Source organism: Cyprinodon variegatus, unplaced genomic scaffold, assembly GCF_000732505.1.
Source record: "Cyprinodon variegatus isolate N-32 unplaced genomic scaffold, C_variegatus-1.0 Scaffold152, whole genome shotgun sequence".
NCBI classification, from domain to species: Eukaryota; Metazoa; Chordata; class Actinopteri; order Cyprinodontiformes; family Cyprinodontidae; genus Cyprinodon; species Cyprinodon variegatus.
This window is the reverse complement of record NW_015150605.1, coordinates 1258593-1278392: the sequence shown is the minus strand read 5'-3', so window position 1 is coordinate 1278392 and position 19800 is coordinate 1258593. Positions and strand designations below refer to the sequence as shown.

Sequence of the window (19800 nt, the reverse complement as noted above, 5' to 3'; positions counted from 1 at the left end):
GTGTCAGGGGAGACGAATAAGGAGCTGAAACACAAAAGCTTCATAGAGAAATAATAACCAGCTTCCCCCCCACCTGATAACTCAGGACAAATCTTTATCACAGAGGAACAACCAGCAGAAAATCAGCGGAATATATGGATGTGAGCAAATGGCTTGATGGGTTTGAACGGCCACTTTGGGCCAATAGGCTCTAAGATAACTAAGAAGTTGCCTTTGAAAAAAGAAAAAAAAAAACATCAGTTTGTAGATGCCTCTAGTGATTAAACCATTAAATCTCTTACTCTGAAATATAAATTTTACTAGCCCTCAGACAACAAGACTGCTGAGGTGTGTTTGGTGTGAGACAACAAATAAAGATTATAAAGATGTATGGAGAGGCACTTGGATCACATTGATGAGTATGTTGTAGGAAGTGTAATCCTGCAGAACTATTTTGCTTCCAAAGGTCCCAGGAAAGTAGTAAAATGGCCTAGCATCATGAACTCCCATAAACCAAAAGGTTTTGAATACAATTCTGGCGAAAACTAAAACATAGGTCGGGATCTCACCTATCAGCCAAGACAGCCCTACACTGTCCAGAAACTTCAAAAAAACTCAGGCCCTAACCCTATCCCATCTTGGTGCCTTTTAACCACCTTTGCCACAGCTGCCACGGTAAAGCACTACGCCCACTGTGGGGAGCATGGTGCAAGATTAAGGAATTCTCCGTCCATCATCTGACAATGTCCGTCATCAGCGCCTGCAGATCAGAGATTGGGATAGTCCCTGGTTTACCTCTTTTGAGTTGGTGATCGGTTTTAATTCCCTTTCTTGAGGCCAATCAAAAGTCTCCACTCTTTCTTCAAATTACCTTTCAACCCCAAATTTTGGTTCCACAACCAAAGTAGCTCCACACCTTCCAGCCAAATGTATCTCCATTAGATGTTCCCAGGTCACCCTCATTATCATTTGGGTTAACTTTTCCTGACACCAGATCCAATTTACCAAAAGATGGTAATGAGTTAACAGCTCTACTCCTTTCTCAACTTGAGTATTAAAGACATAACAATACATGTCTGAGGAAATGCTTGTAAAATTGATTGTTGCTGTTTGGCACAAGATGACCTGGTGCCAATAACTTGTGAGTATCCTCAGCTCTTGAAAGATGACACTCTTCCACGGGAACTCTGGAGCAGGGGAGGGTTTACCCCTTGCTCACACTGGCTCCGGTGCAGTTACTGAGCCGACGGAGACCGCAACTCCCGCACACCCCCTCTCACACCGCCCTTTTGACTACGGTGCGGCTCTGCGGCTCCGGCAACAGGTCCGAAGATTTAAACAGAAGTTCACTTGAGTTCACGTAACTTCATGCGATAACACGGCCCAAATAAGGATATTTGCGAGAGCTTGTTGCGGAGGGCTCCAGCACGCCGTAAGGATAGCTTTCTTGCTGAATTTTCTGCAGCGCCGGAGTGTCTCGGTAACCGCAGCCGGACAGCTCAGCATCCGGTGAGAGAGGTTTACGTCTTTTTAATGACTTGGAATCACTGCGGCGCCGCACCCACCGCACCGCAACGGTAAGACCGGAGTCGGTGTGAGCCGGGGGTAAGTCCCTCCGAAGCCAAACCGTTCTAAGGCGAGTCAAACTATTTCTAGCTGTTACTACTTATCCTCACGCATTAACTCCAGCTTCTTACTTGCCAGCGAGGTTTCATTGCATGTCCCTAAAGCTAAATTATGCAAACCTCAGTATGATTATTTTTGTTTTTTTGTTTTAGCACTTTCAGGATGAGAATATGAAGTCACATTACAAAACAGATAATTATAAGAGCTTTTCATGCATATTTCCAACTTGGAGTGTCAACAATTGTGCCTCCTCTGGTAGACAGGACACAGAAAAAGATTATGACATCGTGCTAGATTTTATTTTGTTATAGACACTCTAAAAAACTAAACATTAAACCTAAAAGGGTTCTTTTTTGGACGTAGCTGTCAGGAAACATAATTAAGCAACACCTGCTATCCCCAGCAGACAAATAGTAGGCACCTGAATGCCAAGCTTCAGGCTATCAATAACAGTAGGAGAGAATAATTGGAAACAGATTTAGCTAACAGTATAAAGAAAAATCTGACAATAGCCTCGCTCATGTAACACAGGCTTATTCACTGACATCTCACTGATAAAAAAAAAAACACACCAGCTACACAGTGAATAGCTGCTTCTGTCAAATTTAAAACCGAAGTCTGCTTTTAGGGCAGAACAACGAGAACATGAGAACAATTATTTTCTCCACAACATGCTTTTAAAAAACTAGAATACTTTGGAGAGCAATAATAATCTGTTTTGCATGCACAATGCAGCCACAGCTAAATATTCCTTTGAAAGGTTTTTAGACGTCAACCTTTCAAATACAACACACAATTTACAGCAAGTCCTCCAACATCTGACAGCTGCTGAAATAAATTGGCATTAGTCATGCAAGCGCCATGTATGACAACAGCTTTTAAAATCTTGTGCTAATGAATCAAATAGTTGACAGCTTGCTTCTGTCAATAAAACTGACAATCAACACTGTTTACTTTGCTCTCGGCAGCCCCACTCAAACTCTATAAAGACAGCAGAACAACTGTTCTGTGATGTGTTTGGTTAACATTTGACGTCTGAAGATTTACTGTTATCCAATGGCTTCAGCTAAAGCCTTACAAGTGCCATCAATGTTGAACATGACAATACCCCATCTGGTAAGGCTGCTTGTAAAATAAAATAGTGTCTCTCAGCTTTAGTAAAATTATCAAGCAGATTTTTTATTTTACAAGGAAGGTATGAAGGAAGTTTTAGCAGTTGGTGTTTAAAATTATCTCTATTCAACATTTTTTATCAGAGGTGCACATGGAGTTATCATTAGCTTCAAAGTCATGTTAATTATGTTTTTTTAATGATGCATTTATTTGGATTGTCTGAATTCTCAATGTGAATTGATTATATATGATACATCTGCAATTAGTTTCCAAAACACAATAATTTATTGTAGATTTCACAAAATGACTGCAGTCCTTAACGTGTACAGTGATGAACATTTACAATTCCCTTAACATGGTTAGTTGCTTTTTACAGACGTGACTATTAGAAAAAGCCCCAAATTTTCAGATGGAGATGACATCACAACCGTCTTAGAAGTTTAACATTAGCCTGCTTTAGCTTTTCTAAAACCAGCTTTATTTGCAGTTGGGATAACCAATTGTCCAAAGTAACACCCTTAGGCCAAAACTGTTCAGCTCAGATGTAAGAATATTGGTTGATAGTTCAGGATAAGTCGAAGACGGAATCTCCACTAACTCTGCTGTCCATTTAAATCATCGTGGACTGAGAAGGAGCAAGTCCAAGAAAAAAATTCCCAGCTACAAAACAAGTCACACAAAATCACTTAACCTACATTTAAATTTCAGATTTCCTGTGTGGACTAACTGAAGGTCTCCTGAAAAAAAACTGTATGTTTAGGAAAGTAAAAGAGAAGCATTCAAACTGTATAAACACAATAAATTCAAATTCCTAAGCATGGTGGTGGAGGAGTCATGCTGAGAGTGATGCACTACAATAAGTACTGAATGGCTGTATAGGTGTAAGAGAATATTATCCTGTTTGGTCGATTAAGCGCAACTTTTCACGCATTTTGTAGCAGCTGCCATGTAGGCCAGTGGTGGCATCATGCACCATCAGAGGCAGTAGAGCATTGAACGGTGTTTACCTGAAATCTATTCTAGTAGCTAAATTATTTTAGCTCAAATCATGACAAATTTTAAAACACACAGGGACGTTTTTGGAGTCTGATAAAGAGCTGGGTTTGGTCTGGGATACCTGCTATTTGAAATAACCTCTATTAGTTTTTTCTAAAACGAGTGGCCAAATACAGTATTCTCTTTAAAATGCAAAGCCACATTAAATCACTTATTGGGGGGTCTATGTTTTTATTTGGTTCTGTGTGTAAAATTATGGGGATTTAAAAAATTCCACATTAAATTCCAACTTTCTCTGTACCTAACGGTTGTTTCAAAAAGTACTTAAGTCAGCACTTCAAATAGATTGTAAAAGGCCCAAAACAAATTTGACCTTCCAGTCGTCTCAGTACCATTAGAGTGTACCACCAGAGAATATTCTGCCAAATGTAAACACTCTTCTATAAATCCGTGCTGTGAACTTGTAAAGGTTATAATCTGAAAATGTTGATATCAGCTGTCTGGCTTAGATATATGACAAAATTCTCTCAACTCCATGATTTCATGAATAATAAATCAGAGTGGAATCTATGTTTGGTGGATTGCTCCAACCTCTCCATCTCCTTGTTCATTCTTTAGTCCTTTTTCCTAATCTTCCATCTTTCGTCCCTCTTTCCTTTTGCTTTCATGAATTAATCAATAACCTCAGAATCTAAGAACTGTCTGTATCCATCTTGCTTTCACTTTTTCAGCTTTTACTCATAAATTAGTCATTAGAAAATGTTGGGACAAAATTCCTGCTTGTATGAGTTCTGTTTTTTTTTTTCCATCCATTCTTCATCTCTGCCACACAGTCCATTTGTCAGAGACTTTGGGCTTCTGTTCTAAGAAAATTGCATTTACTTGTATTTTCTGTCTGTGTCCCCTTGCTCTTTTTCTAGCCTTCTTCTAATTTCCTTGTGTCCTACCAAGTTAATTGCTGCATCCTTTCCCTGCAGTTAATCAGCTCTAATGATGACTGCAACTTGGGCAATCATATGAACTTGTCATGCACACAAAAGCGATTTCAGCACATGGTATACAAACACAGACACAGCATCGACTGAGGAGCTCCCCTGAGTAGCAGTAAATGGCAGACTTTTGTCTGTGAGAGAGAATGTGAAAGCATGTGTCTGCAATGTGGGAGATGATTCATGGAGTCACAGAAACAGCCACTTATCAGCCTGAAGAATGACAACGGCTTCATCAGGGCTCATCACTCACATTTATTTTGCACACGCTCGTAACAAGAAAACAGCTTCCAACATCCCCTGTTTCATATCTGTGTATGTTTCTTGTTTATTTACTGCACCTGGTGGGACGCCGGTGGAGATGGTGGACGATGTGACCACGCCCTGTCCTGCGCCGGTCAGAGCTGCCACCTGAATTATGTACGCAGTGGTGGAAGTAAGGCCTGTCAGCTGGTACTGCAGGGTGGAATTGGATAAGGAGCGCTCCACTCGGCTTGCCTTTACACTGGGCACTTCCCACCACAGCACGTAACCTACAAGGGGAGGGAGAAGCATGCTGGGTTAATGAAGGCGCATAAAGACATGAGCAGTCAGGTACATACAAGCACACCAACACACAACATCACTAGGTCATACAGATAGAAATCAGAATAGAGGGACATATATATATTTAAAAACATTTGGTTGCAAGTATTTTGGGATAAATTCCAGCTCATACACTGCAAAAAGTGTCCATCTAACCAAGTCTTTAAAACTTAGATCTAAACAAAATCTCTTTTTGGTCTTGTTTAGAGATTAATATACCAAGCAAAATCAGAATTAGTTAGATTATTATTCTTCTTTTGACAAGATTGAACTTAAAATAAATGCAATAATCTGTAAAGGCTGATTTATACTTCGAAACCAGGTCGTCTGCGTGGGTGTCGCAGTGAACGCAGAAATGTCCCCGCCCCCTCCGCAGATTCTTTGCTGCACATCTCCTAAATTGCAGGTGACTGCAGACAGTGTCGCAGACAGGAGACTTCTGATTGGTCGAATCTGCATCCGCTCTACGCTATAAGTATTTCCTGGTTGGTACCTTACCGGCTTGTTTTGTGTGTATGACCGCCATTGTGGAAAACGACTTGTGGACCAGCTAGAGCGAGGCGTGCAAGAACACTGAGACCCTTTTTTCACCTAGATCCCTGCTCTTTTTCGACCTCATGTCCCTCCATTATCGGACAAACTTGCCCCCACTTCCTCTCCACCTCGGTGGTATCTAGACCCAAAGCTAGTTCTTGATTGTCCCTCTTGCGTTGTGGCGTGGCATTACATAGTGCAGTTCACTGCGGCACACTGCTGCGGGAGGATAACCAGCCCTTAAGACTATTGCAGTTGGTAAGATGTTTTGTTTTGAGGACATATAACATGATTTCAAGAAATCTTACCAAAAGCAATGTCTCACTGCTCTGGCAGATCATTGCTCTTATTTGGAGTAGAATCATCTCAAAAGAAGATCAATAATCAAACATATTCTGCTCTTATACGGTTCTCAAATAAGACCAGAATGATATATTACAGCGATATTATTTGTAGTGTTAAGGCCATGCTTATTGTGATTTTATGGATCATAAAATCAATCCCAAGTCCTGTTACACATTGATATTTGGATCTAAATATATGCTTTGATCTAAACCTGTTTTAGATTGCTGCCTAACTTAACACACCTGGATCAAATATCAGCATTTTGCTTTGTATATCTAGCCATCATGCTGGACACCGAAGGTCCCGAAGAACAGGTATGAAAACCACTGCCTTACATAGTTTGTAGAAAACTACAAACAGGGGTTGTTTTAGCTTCTATACAGAAGTATGTGGGTTGATTTTCTATAAATAGATTGTTTCACCTTAGTTGTGGATCTATGTGCCTGTTGCTCCTCTGCATTTCCAAAAGCCTCTCAAGTGCTTCTGTAAATAATGCTGTCCATGCTGTTGTGATGTGGTTTTATGACCGATCCCTATACATTTGTTTGCTTTTTTAAAATATGCTTCTTTTTTTTTATTCAGTATTGCTCTTCAACAAACATCAGAACCATACAACATCAGTATTTTTACTTTACTTGATTGATATCAGAGTACTTAAAATAAAAATCATAAAACAATCCAATTGTTTCAATTTAATAAAACAATTATTTCAAATTAATAAATTCATAATCACCCCCTTCTTTAAATTATTCTGTAACATTGAAATCCAAATTTATGTATGTATGTGTATATATATATATTTATGGTCACAAGATCACAAAATTAGATAAAGTTCAGTTGGGTGTAAAACTTTTGCAAGGTGCTGGGTAATAAGAGGATTACAGCCAAACGGGAGGAGGAAGTGAGGGAGGAGTAAGTAGAGTCAAAATCCCTGTCTGTCCCTTTGCATCTTCACAGTCATGCATCACACTCCACCACCCTCAAATGTGTACGTGATGAGGCCACTTGTGTGGAAAGCCCTGAGGAGAGCAGACGGTCCCTCATCTATCGCTGGGCTCACCAGGTTCTGGATGAAAAGCAGGTCAGGGAGAAAAGAGTAAATGTGCAAGGTGACCTTCGTTGCACGCTCATTTCCCCATTCGTCTGAGTGTGCAAGCAGACTGTAAAACCTCCGCCTACGTGAGTGTTGGACACGGTGGTGTACCAGCAGAAAGACGCGCACTTAACACAGCTAATTAATTCCCAGCATCTTGTTGTGCTTCTCAGCATCATCATCTGACGGAGCCACCGAGGAACGGAGGAAAAATAAACGAGGTGGCTCTTGTGCTCGACGGAGTGTCACACAAACAACACCCTGGGTCTAGAGATGTGTGCGATGACGGCATGTTCATGATAATGTTGGAAGACAAACTGCAGAGGGAAGGGATTAACTGATGATGAATCAGTTGTACACAAACATAATGTCAGTGACAGAGGGGGGTCTTTGCATGCCAAAGAATATGGAGGAAACTTATAATTAAAGGCTTCTTTTAAAGAGAGACCTTTATTCTTCAGGAATGAATTTTTACCGCCTAAGAATATTCTATTAATTGGAAAAGTTTATCATATTTTTCGTTCCTATTACATGTATTAGTTTCCTTGGAGAACAGACAACCCAAACATAACAAATCTTCATGATAGAGTGGCAAATAATACACTAAAATGAAACTTCTCTGATTATGGAGAGGCTATGAAGGCGGATGGAAGACATGATAAGTGATTATATCCTGTCAAGCTGTAATGCGCTAACCAGTGATGATGCCATTCTTGTCCTCTGGCTCAGCCCAGCTGACTCGAAGGGAGGTATCCAGGATTTCAGTGAAGCTGAGGTGGCGGACAGCTCCAGGTGCTGAAAACAGGAAAATAAATGAATGAAAACCATTTTAGTAAATGCAAATATTTGTTTATAATACAAGTATACAGACCATCTTAACTTAAACCCTGAAGAGTGCCTAAAAAATACAAATACAAAAATATAAAGTCACTTAATTAAAGATTTCTACAATGGAATAAGATGTACTGTTATATAAAGTCTGGTCTTACAGATCTGATGTATGGATAAAACTGTTTCCATTTCTTTTGCAATTGTTATACTGTAATTTCATTGCAAAAGTGATTCACTCCATCTAATAGAAGTCGTAAACAACATCAATCCACTCATCAGTTGAAGGTCTACTTGGCATAAGCCACTTTCTCTTCATACAGTAGCTTTGCCAGAAGCTGCACTCAGATTTGAAACAAATATCTGATTTTATTTTAAATGTTTTCCCTTCTAAAACACCAGAGACTTTCAAGCGAGAAAGCTATTGAAACACAATTTTCAGAATTTTGTGAATTTCAATCCAAAGGGCGGTTAGTTATTGGCCTAACTAGAATAAATAGCGATAATTTTATTCCTCCAATCCCAATATTTCAAGGATTTAGTATGATGTCTGCCTTTTTTTACTGGAGTCTCAAAAGGTTTTTCCAGCAGAACTCTAATTGTTTGGTTTTCCACTGGACCTTGCAAATATTATCCCATTTTGTGGAAGATAAAGTGAGATGCCCTTCTTTTTCCCATTCTTGCTTTACATGGCTTTGCAGTCCTTTAATTTGGTAGTGCCTCTATACAACCTGAACATTGTCTCTTGGTTATTGTTTGCACAATATGCCTCCATATTAATAAGAGATCATATATAGATTTACTTTAATTATTTTTAACATGTTTTCAATGTAGTATGTATAATCACAGTATGTAAATTGCCTTGTAAAAATATTCCTATTCCTTGAACATTTTCTCTTTGCCACATTACAAACAATGTTAGACCTTTCTAGCTTGGGCAAAAAGAAATCTGTTAATAGGAAAGCTGAACATGACTTCTGTACAAATTTTTGAAATAGGGAAGCTGAATGCAATAGATGAAAGTCACATAAAATTTCATAAAGAATAAAAAAAACACCACCAAAAAAAAAAATAAGAGATAAATTCTCGTTTCCTTCCTCCCACCTCTTTCAAACCACTGGGTGTTTGTTGTTGTTTATCACATTTAATCTGAATAATAAATCCCAAAATTAAAATTTGTGGGTGTAAAATGTGAAAACATTTAAGGGGTATGGGTAATTTTGTGAGGTGCTTTAGGCTCTATTCACATCGGAATCACATCTGCATTGACCAGAACCCCCTGACACCCATGCATGTACGTTATCCAGTCATTTCTCATTTTATCCGTGGCTCTCTAACCTCTCTCCCTGCAGAGCGATTAAGCTATTCATCTGAGACATTCAATAACACTCACACACAATCACAATCACATGCGCGCACACATGCAAAAAGCTATCATCAAGCAGAATTACACCCACCGTTAACCCTGCAACACGCCCAGCAACCAATCAATACCCGTCCACCGCTGTGTGTGTGAGTGCGTGTGTGTAAGTGCATAGGCATGGCTTCTAATATCCTTTTCCCACTCAATAATTGCTGGTTGCTAATAATTGCTTGTCTGTCTGCCTAAAGGCTATTGTGTTTATTTGATGGTGGGACTGTGTGCGTGTGCTCTTGTAACTGGGAGTGGCAGCTATTATGTTTATCCATGGAACAGTAGGCTATAAATACCAGCACGCATGAAAACATATGAATCAATTCCCTTTAAAAAGACAAAGCAGACTAAGAAGAGGCAGCAGTGAAACTAAGAACAAAAGAATTTAGTAGGGCAAAAAAAACAGGAATGAAAAGCAAATAACAGCTTGAAAGATTTGAAAAGTCTTGGCTGAATGTGGCTGGCTGTCTATTGTGGACACAGCTGGCTACTAAACAGATAAAAACAGCTGGATTCAATGCTGAGAAGGCAGGTAGACTGTCATTCTGATGCACAGACAGTTCAGAAATGTTTCTGAGGTTTTTATTTCATTCATTCTTTAGTATGGCTGAAATAAGACATAAAAAAACTGTATAAAGAAAAACTTTTATTCTCACTGTCACATTAAATTAGAATAAGGCTTTCTTTTTTTAGTCAGTTATGATTACAAAAATTATCTATGCTAGCTTAAACAGCAGAGGTAAACAAAATGTATATATATAATTCAGAATATTAGAATAAAACTTTATTTGCATAGTTTTATGAGTGCTACTCAATATTGTTCACTTCTCCAGAACTAAAGGCTGGTTCATGCTAACATCTGCAGACATCCTATGCTATTTCCCAGAAGTATAACTATCAAACTTCTGGAAAGAAATTAGTCACTCTTAAATCAACATCGCACTAATTTCAACTAAGTAAAAAACATCCTCAAACAATGATCATCAACCTCTACTCTTCACAGTTAGGATTGTGTTCTTAGGATTGCAAGATCCTCATGTTGTTTCAAAATGAGCAAAAATAATTAAGGCTGAACCTTTAATTTCATCATAACAAAATCTACAGGTTAAGTCTTCAAATATAAAGATTTTAATTGTCTACTATGTTGCTATTGGAGTATTGATTTCTTGTTCTTCAATTGTATTTAAAGCAAACCTGTTGAGGTTGATAATTACTGTATTTTCCTGATACTTTGGTCTTGTCTTAAACAGCATACAAACAAACTTCATTTACCTTAAGTTGTGTGAATATAAGCTATCGGACGCATGTAATGCTTTAACATCATCCTCTGATTATGAAATTATTGCTTTAATGTATTTTTAATTATGTAAACCTCTAACTTGTTATTTTTTTCAGATACTTACTGTCCTCATGTGTCTGCAGCAGGGTGGGTGCGCTGCGGGGACCGTCACCAGGTGTGGTAAAGCACAGCGTGGAGCCATAGTACCAGGTAAACTTCCTGAGGCCGCTGACTAATCCTGTGTGGCGTGAGCTTGGGTAGTCAGGAGTGATGGTTACCACTCGAACCTCCTCTGGAGATTGTTCTGGCCACACCAGGAGCTGTGTTCATTTAGAAAAATAACAGATGACATAAACAATAACTAATGCATCTTATCAAAATCCGCCAGCATTTATATAATGTCAATCTATATTACTTTAATTGTTACAGGAGCTTCAGGCCAGTGAGTCACTCTTGGAATAATTCAGGTTCAATTTATGGGTACACATAATTGCAGCGCAAAACAAGCTACAGGGAATCTTTTCAAATTAGTTGAAACATAACAAACAGAAAAATAAATTTGTGAAAATGGCAGAACAATTTTCAGGTTCCCCTTCCAGGAAAGGTTATTTGAATTCAAATCATTTACTTATCGATTGGAGCTCATAAATATTGTCAGTCATAACAGCGCCTAAAAAGAAAAACAGTTTTTTATCATCCATCCAACTCTAAACCTAATAAAACCTTCATTGGTCTCAGCGGTCAGACTTGATTTGAATTAAGAAGCACAGCACTGTTGTTAGAGATTATACTCTAACTAAAAAACAAAATAGGAGGTTTTAAAAGGTGATTACCCAAAGGATGACTATAAGTTCTTTAGGAAAAGACAATCAAAAAGTGGATGTTTCTAAACTAACAGTTTAGAAAAACTGGATAAAAGATATATTCTTTCTTTCTATCTATCTATCTATCTATCTATCTATCTATCTATCTATCTATCTATCTAGAGATAGATATACATATATATATATATTAATGTTAGACTGAAGCTACACTGATGGGGGATTAATGGTAAACTGCCAGGTTAAAAAAAGAAAGAAAAACACAAAGAAGAAGGCTGTAATGTTTCTGTGTAATGGAACATTGATCATGTAGGGCAAAGAGTCTGCGACTAAAACAGAAATGCAGTTTCTTTAAGTAGAAAAGACATTAAGGTATTTCTGTACATTCAGGGCTGTGTTTGAGGATTTTCTCCATTTTAAAAGCACAGCAGATTTTTACAATGTTCTGAGTTCTGACAGCTCAGATATCAGGATGATTTCACTTAGACTTATTCACTTATGTAATAATATGATGCAAGAATGAGTGGCATCAACTTTCAGCTTTAAACATTATTGAATTAAAAGTAATCTACTAATCAGATGAAATTAAGTTTTTGTGTTTTATTCTGTTCTCTGAGGAGAACAGGATTAAAATGCTCTAAGGTGATTGGGATTCAGTCTTTGCTAAATGTCACTGATGTGTTACTTACTTATTTACGCAGTCAGCAATCCTTAACCACATCATTTAGTGTCTCTCTGATACCGCCAACATGTTTGACTTTTCACTTCCAGTCTTTTTTTTTTTTTTTCTTTGTATTTCTGTGAGTTTATATTTCTCACAGGGGAAATATGGCATTCTCCCTCCAGTGCTCATGGTTGTGATTGTTTTGTAACCATGAACATGTTGACTCATACGTTCGCAGATTCATGATCAGTTAAACCTGGGTTGAGTAAGTAAGTTGATAACCAGCTTTGTGGTACCACGGATCCTGATTGCCGTTGTTGTGGATTAATTAATTTGGACAGACTGGAAGTAATCCTGCTAGGTTGACCTCACTTCATAGTACTGGCATCTTTTTTAACTGCTAGTTATCTTGTTTAATACATTAGCCATTTATTGCTTTATAAAGTTTAACACATACTGTTTCTGCATTACCTCTTCTCCTGTCTTCTCCATTTTGAATATTGGTGAATAAAAACTGCCTCTGTGTTCCATCACTTACAAAAGGGAACCGGAAAACAAATGGTTTCCCTATTTAAAGTTGTTTAGACACACACAACTTAAAGTTTAAAAAAAAGTTTTAGTTAAACCTGTTTTGTTACAAGAATTGTAAATAAATCACTTTAGTATCCTGGGCTATGGATCGTACCTCTGGCTCAGAGCTTATTTATTTAGCTGTGCAATTGATGCCTTTAACTGTGTATGTTTTTCATTCAGTGGCAGCAGATGATCCCCTTAAATATTAGATAAGACATATTATGTTGAGCTGGAGGTTCCTTCCTGTTAAAATGGAGTCTTTCCTTTCCACACTCTCCACATGCTTGCTGAGTATGAGAGTTGCTTGGTTTATTTGCTTAGTTGCTACAGAGTCAATGGCTTGAATAAATCAGATGGGTTTGCTTGAGCAGAAAACCTTTTATCAGCTGGCATAATAAACTGAACTTGACTGGATTGTAAAATAACTTCAACTGAACGAAGGAAATCTGTTTTTTCTGTAAAGTTAATGGAGATGCAATTTGCCTTACAATTAAGACAAAATATTACACTAAATTGAAGTGAAAAGAATTTTATCAAACGGGACACATTTTAATGTAAGATTACATCGGCCAAATATATGTCTCTTAATTAAAGTCATTTTCAGAGGGAGATTATGATGCTGCAATAAAAGATTATTGTCTCATAAAGTTTTATTGCAAACCTTTAAAAGGGTTGGAAATAAGTGTGGAGGGTTCTGAATATTAGTTACAGGTGAACATTGAGGTTTTTGATTGTATCTGAATGGTGGGAATTAAAAATAAATCCCTTTATTTTGCAGAGTTCCCAGAAGGGATCACAGCGGGAGTATAGCACTATTGTAAATTGATATGAATAAAAAAAAAAGACCAAGTTTGAAAAGTGTCTAGATCTCACAGTTGTTTTTTACTTTGGTCTTTTACTTTGTTTACAGGGGGCTACAAGCAGGTGAACCATATGGTTTGTTTAGTGAGGAAAACCTAAAGGTTACCAAAGTAAAGAATGCATTATGTATTCGCAGATCAAGGAGTTTATGTTTATCTTTTAAACAAAACTGTAATGGACGGGCTCTGAAGAAAGCTTTAAAGTAAACAAAATCCTCTGGGTTTCAACTGTTACTGATCTACTTTGTAGTGCAAACTTCTTCAAAAAGGAGACCAAGATAAATCTCATAGCAAAAGAGCCACTGATACCCAGAGACATGTGAGAGGCTGCTTTTCCCTCTGCCTGCAGGGTAAACCGCTGCACCAAGTCTGTCATGGTAAAATAAGGTCCTCTATTATGATTTCTTTTTCTGCACTGCATAGTTTGGTTGCTTTGAAAAAAAGTGACTATTTTATATCCTCAGGCATTCTGGTTTATTTCACATTCAAAGGGTGCTGAAAGGATTTGGTTCTTCTCTTGATATAGTTGTGCGAGGATATTCGACTGAGTTGAAACTGAATCCCTGAGTTGAAGACTGCTAAAGAACATCAACGGGGGTCATAAAATGCCCATAACGGACTGTGTGATAGATAGACGGACAGACTGACAGATTTACGATAGGTAGGTAAGTAGGTAGTAAATGTTATTAGCTCTGCAACCAAGTAAAGTCACTTCCAAGGGCGTACAAGTAGAAGACAGGAAACTTGTGAGAGGAGTCTTTGGTTCCTGGCAGTGAGTTTGGAGCTATATTATTAACAGCTTTGTATATAGTCAGTGATGTGTGGGGGAGATTAAATGAGATGAGGCTTTGCTCCATATTCACTTTTAATTAATATTATTATCTACTAGCCTTTCACCATAATACACACAGAGGCACTCTCACACACACTGAGAATCTTCCTGGACCTAGGCTGGTGGATCCTGTCTTCCAGAGGCAACATCTAACAGAAAGCTTCATCAAAAAATATAGAAAGCCATATTGTATTTATCAAGCCAGAAAGACAACAATATCCGCGCTGTAAACAGAGACCCTCAAACAGACCCGCAGTGATGCACACAGAGAAAGTGATGCATTCTCTTTGTCATGTTAATCAGTTCCTCAGGGGGTGATATGGTGCCACAATGCCGGCCGGAGTAAAACCAATTCCAGAACTGGTACATGAATATCACTCACAGAATTCATCCCTTGCACTCGTGCTTCCTGTTTCTGCTGCTTCCTAAAAATGATCTCTCCCTCTCTCTGAAGCGCTCATTATGTCTTCTTGGAACTGACCCCAGACTGAGCTTGGCTTAGTGTATGAGTAAACAAGAGCCCATTGAATCTGGGAAAATAACTATTGTGTAATAACTACTGGAAAAGGTAATTTTTTCCAAAACACTGACCTACATAAAAACACTCATGTATTAAAAATCTTCTAAAATTTAAGATAAATGTTGTTCATGATATTATCAAAGGTACAGTAAATTACATTTTTAATGGGAAGATAATTGTTACTTAAGTATGAAAAACAGCGCTGCATGTTCTAGATCTACGTAGAAATCTCCTCATGTGCAGATAGAGTTCTCATTCTTGTGGTTCAAGCAACACTTCTGGTACTTGAGCTGCTTTTCGAGATATTGAAAAATTGATTAACATCAATATTAAACTAGTTATTTTAAACTATGGTAAGCTGAACTGTAAGATTCAAACACAGAGTATAAGTTGTGAAAACACATGGATCCTTAATTCCATCAACACATCTTTCATTTTGTTATTTTTTGATTGTTCTTGGTGAGAAAAGCTGAGCAAGAGCCAATGGTTTATAACCGGGGATGGATGAGCAAGCTTGACTCATCAATGCTGTATCTTTGCCCGTCCCTGATATATTATTAATCAAGTTTTACATTCAAAGTATGGCTTTAATTCTCCACAATGGTTCACTTGAAGCCCTATTACATTCAGCTTATACAAAATACTGAGTCAGGTTCTGCTATATAAATATTAGCCTGCTGCTATCTGCTGATGAGTTTATTTATTGATATTTTTAGAGATTTAATTTATTTTTATTTTATGATTGTTGCATCCTGTTTAATAAATATTAATCAAGATACTATTATAGGATTTCATTTTGAAGGCACTGTCTGGTTGGGTTGTTTAATTTGTATTTCAGTTTTGTATTTTCAGGTAATTAATCTTAGGAAGATTATTTGTTCATGTTTTGAAACAAACAAAGGGGATTTGGATGATAGAGAACCAGTCTTGCAGAAATGAATCCAAATTAATTTCATTGCATTTCCTCCCCTTCCCCATTAACTGTCATGTTTTCTTTTTACAAATATCAAAACGATAAACAGCAATATCATTAAAATGCATAGTTTTATGTAATTCAGTATACATTTTCTCCCTCAGGCCTGCTCTAGGTGGGCCTGTTGAGATTTGTTTCCATGGGGCCCGAAATCCCTGGCGGTGCCCCTGCAAAGGAGCTCTACCATAGATCATTTTACCGGCTGCTGTTAGGCTGTTTAATCATCACTGCTTCCAACAAGCCCAAATATTTGTTTACAATCATGCTGTTAGTTGCAAAGTTTTAATCAGCTCAGTAGGTGTTTCTATACATTACTGCCTTTATTTACTCAGTTTTACCTGCTATGTTCACAGTTTTTATCTTGACACATTTTCTACAGCCAGGATGTCATTGGCACAGCTTTTTCATCTAGTCTGACCATGCATTTTTTAAATGACTTTGTGACATAACATTGACATTCTTTGAGATATGTTCTTTTCCTTTAATTTACAGCTTTTTCTTTTTTACTTTTTTAAATATATCTTTTTACCCATTTTACACACCTAAATGTCCTTATTGTGGGAGAATACAGGGTTATTTAAAGGTCTAGCAACAACTTTTTTAACCGAAACGAATAATAAAAAATAAAAAAAAACATCCAGAGAACTTGTGGACTGGTGCAAGACAACTGGATTCATTTTAATGAAAGTAACATACTATATAAATGAATATTTTATACATTTTGGGACGAAAATCTAACAATATTTATTTCTGCTTATGATGCCCTTTTGAGATAAAAGAAACCTACATCAATAGTAATATTAGGTTTAAGTAATGTAACATGGAGCTGAGGTAATGCTAGTTCCTTGTAGCTTTGGAATAGCTTGGATCTGAGAAATGGAAACTTGTTGCCTGTATATTTAAACCTTAATATACTACACTTTTTTAAAAGACACAATTTAGTCAGAGAAGAAAAAAAAAATAGGACGCATTAAAGATACGTAGGACGCATGCAAGGACTTACCTTGTATCCCTGGTTGATACCATTAATGAACTGCTGAGGTGGAGGGTTCCAAGTGAAGCGGATGGTGGTGGAGTTTATTGCTAAAATTTCCACCTCTTGTGGAGGTGCTGTGGGAACTGAAAACAGAAACAGACAAAAAAAAATAAAAAAATAATAAGTAGTTCATTAGCAGGAAATGGAAATGTGAGATTAGAAAAATGCACCCTGGCTTTTTCAACGTAACAAAGCTGAAAATAGTTCCTACAGCTCCTTTGTTCCACATTTATGTCCAGTTCATTTTCTAATTAAAATGATCTGCTTATTTTGCAGAAGCTAAATGTCAAACCTATTGATCTGTGCTTCGCTGCAAAATGACCTAATTTCTCTAAACAATGACATCTAATATGTGGTACTTTGCATTTATGTATTTTGCATATCATTACCTTTAACAAGACTTAATAAGTGATCTATTTCAGGCTCACTGTACATAATGGTGGGTCACTGAATGAGTCCTGAAGCCAGTTAATTCTCCTACCATTAATCTGTTAGGCCCTACATCGCTACAGCAGATTTTATTGACTAAAATAGATTGAAACTAATAAAAAGAACTGATACTTTATTCATAATGTTTCGACTTGCAACAGATCCTCCAGTGACTGAACCCTGCAGTTGCATCATTGTTTAGAAACTATGTCCTAGGATAGCTCAACATGTTGAGCGAGCTATCTTTAGTGCATTTATACAGAGTTCTTTTTTATATATACACATTTATTCTATTTATTTTATAAATATAAAAACACTGCTTGATAAAAAAAAAAAAATCATAACCCTGACATTTTCTCACATTAAAACAGCAAATGTCAGGGTGTTCTACTGGTATATTATGTGATGGACCAAAATAAAATAGAGGCACTTTTTTTGCAAAAAACACCACAAAAAGCTGATGAATTAATATGAATATTAATAATATTAAGTGTAATGTGCATTTGGCCTCAGTCCACTTTGTTCTTTACACCTTCATAAAACCTGTAACAAAAAATTGCCTTGGGAAAGTACTTATGAATTAAAAGTGATGTTTATTCTACTTTTGTATATTTGGCAGCATGGCCTGTTAGAGTTTAAGGTTCATCATAGATGGCATTTATCGAAACTGAAACAAGCAAATGGTATTTCGCTCTGGTGGCTCAGGTAATGGGAGGAGCCTCAGTACCATATACCGTATTTTTTATGGACTATAATCCGCTGATTGTTCCCCACGCTTTGAACCATGCGGCTTTTAAGAGGGTGCGGCTTTTCTGTAGATTTTTCCAAACCGCCAGAGGGGGAAATCACAGTTGGAAATGAAAGAATAAGGGGCTAATTTTCTTTTATCACAAGAACATGCTAGCAGCAGGCACGATGGAGAACAAACGTCCCGAATTCCGACATTTTGACATTTATTTGCCTCATTAAAGCTGCCGAACAAATGAAAAGACTGGGTTCAACTCCTGTCCTGAAAATACGGTATGTTTTAGAACTGTCCAGCCATTATAACATAAAGGAACATCCTTTTTCAAACCAATTCTAGATTAACAAAAAATAAACAGCCACAAAAAAAAAAAAAAAAAAATTATTGAAGTCAGATCCAATGGCTCTATTCAGTGAAAGACTGGTTTCTGCACAACTGTCAGACACACAGTAGTGAATGACCAGTTTTGTAACTTAAATGGCCGAGAGACTGATTATATTATGCTGGAAATAGAACCCCAGCAGAGAAGCAGCCAAAAGGCCAACGGTATCAGTGGAGGAGCTACTGAGATCCATAGCTGAGGTCAAATAATCTGACAAAATCAGAGCTAGTACTACTGAATAAGCTACTCAAGTCTGGCCTTTATAGAGGGCTGATAAATAGAATTGCAGAAACAAAAGAAAGCCTCGCTTGCAGCTTACCCGAGTTAGAAAGAAATATCTCAAAGATTAAAATAAAACTTTTTCACCCTCATCGGTCTTGATAATAAAGGCAAAACTGAAATCAGATAGAGGCATACATAAAAGACTTGGAGCTGTAGATGCATTGAAAGGTTGTTCTGCTAACTAACATCTGTAATTAACCTGATTACAAATAGGAATTCACATTTAAAACATTATTTTAATCATTTATTATTTTCCATCTACTGCACAATCCTCTTATATTTTGCTCTGCTCACTTTAAACCTCTATAAAAACTACTAGATTTTTTATATAAAAGGTTGCGCATGTGACACCAAAGCAATGGACTCAAATGAAAGCAGAATTGAAAAAAAACTTTGCGGTCTGCAGAAAACACACAAGATGCAACCAAATACTATCACATTTAAAGGTTTTCTTTCATGCAAATCTTTGGAAGGTGTTTGAAATCTATCAGAGTTGCTGTTCAGTGGCAGATAAAGAGAATCCTTTGTGAATGAATATTAAAGCCAGAGAGAGACAGCGAGACACAGAGAGGAGTGATCCTTAATTGTGTGTCCATGTGTGTGTGAGTCTGTGGGCAAGTCATGGTGATTACATGTTAACCGGTTTATGCTGCTGCTTTAAAGCCACAGAGTGGTAACAGTCTGTTGCATGCTGGGAATGTGTTGCCATATGACACTTGTATATGTAAGGAGGAAATGCACACAGAATCTTCAGGCTGGAAAATATCTTCAGCAAGCTTCTTCAAAAGCGAGAGGCCAGAGAAACGACAGCGAAGAGTGAGAGGACAGAGAGGCAGACAGGAGATTAATTGATGTTAAAGATGTTCTCTAAGTCTCTGCCATGCAGGCTCTTCTCCCGGGAT

General features: G+C 37.5%; 1 protein-coding gene across 2 annotated transcripts in view; it reads right to left on the bottom strand.

Annotated features, from left to right (window-relative positions):
- sdk1 (sidekick cell adhesion molecule 1) overlaps positions 1-19800 on the bottom strand; it is a 381738-nt gene that overhangs the window by 67787 nt on the left and 294151 nt on the right. For both annotated transcript variants that reach the window (XM_015377352.1, XM_015377351.1), the window contains exons 18-21: positions 17028-17143; positions 10906-11101; positions 7957-8055; positions 5045-5236 (exon numbers count right to left, since the gene is read on the bottom strand). In XM_015377352.1, the coding sequence (XP_015232838.1) occupies positions 5045-5236; positions 7957-8055; positions 10906-11101; positions 17028-17143 (603 nt within the window). The remainder of the gene's footprint in view (positions 1-5044; positions 5237-7956; positions 8056-10905; positions 11102-17027; positions 17144-19800) is intronic.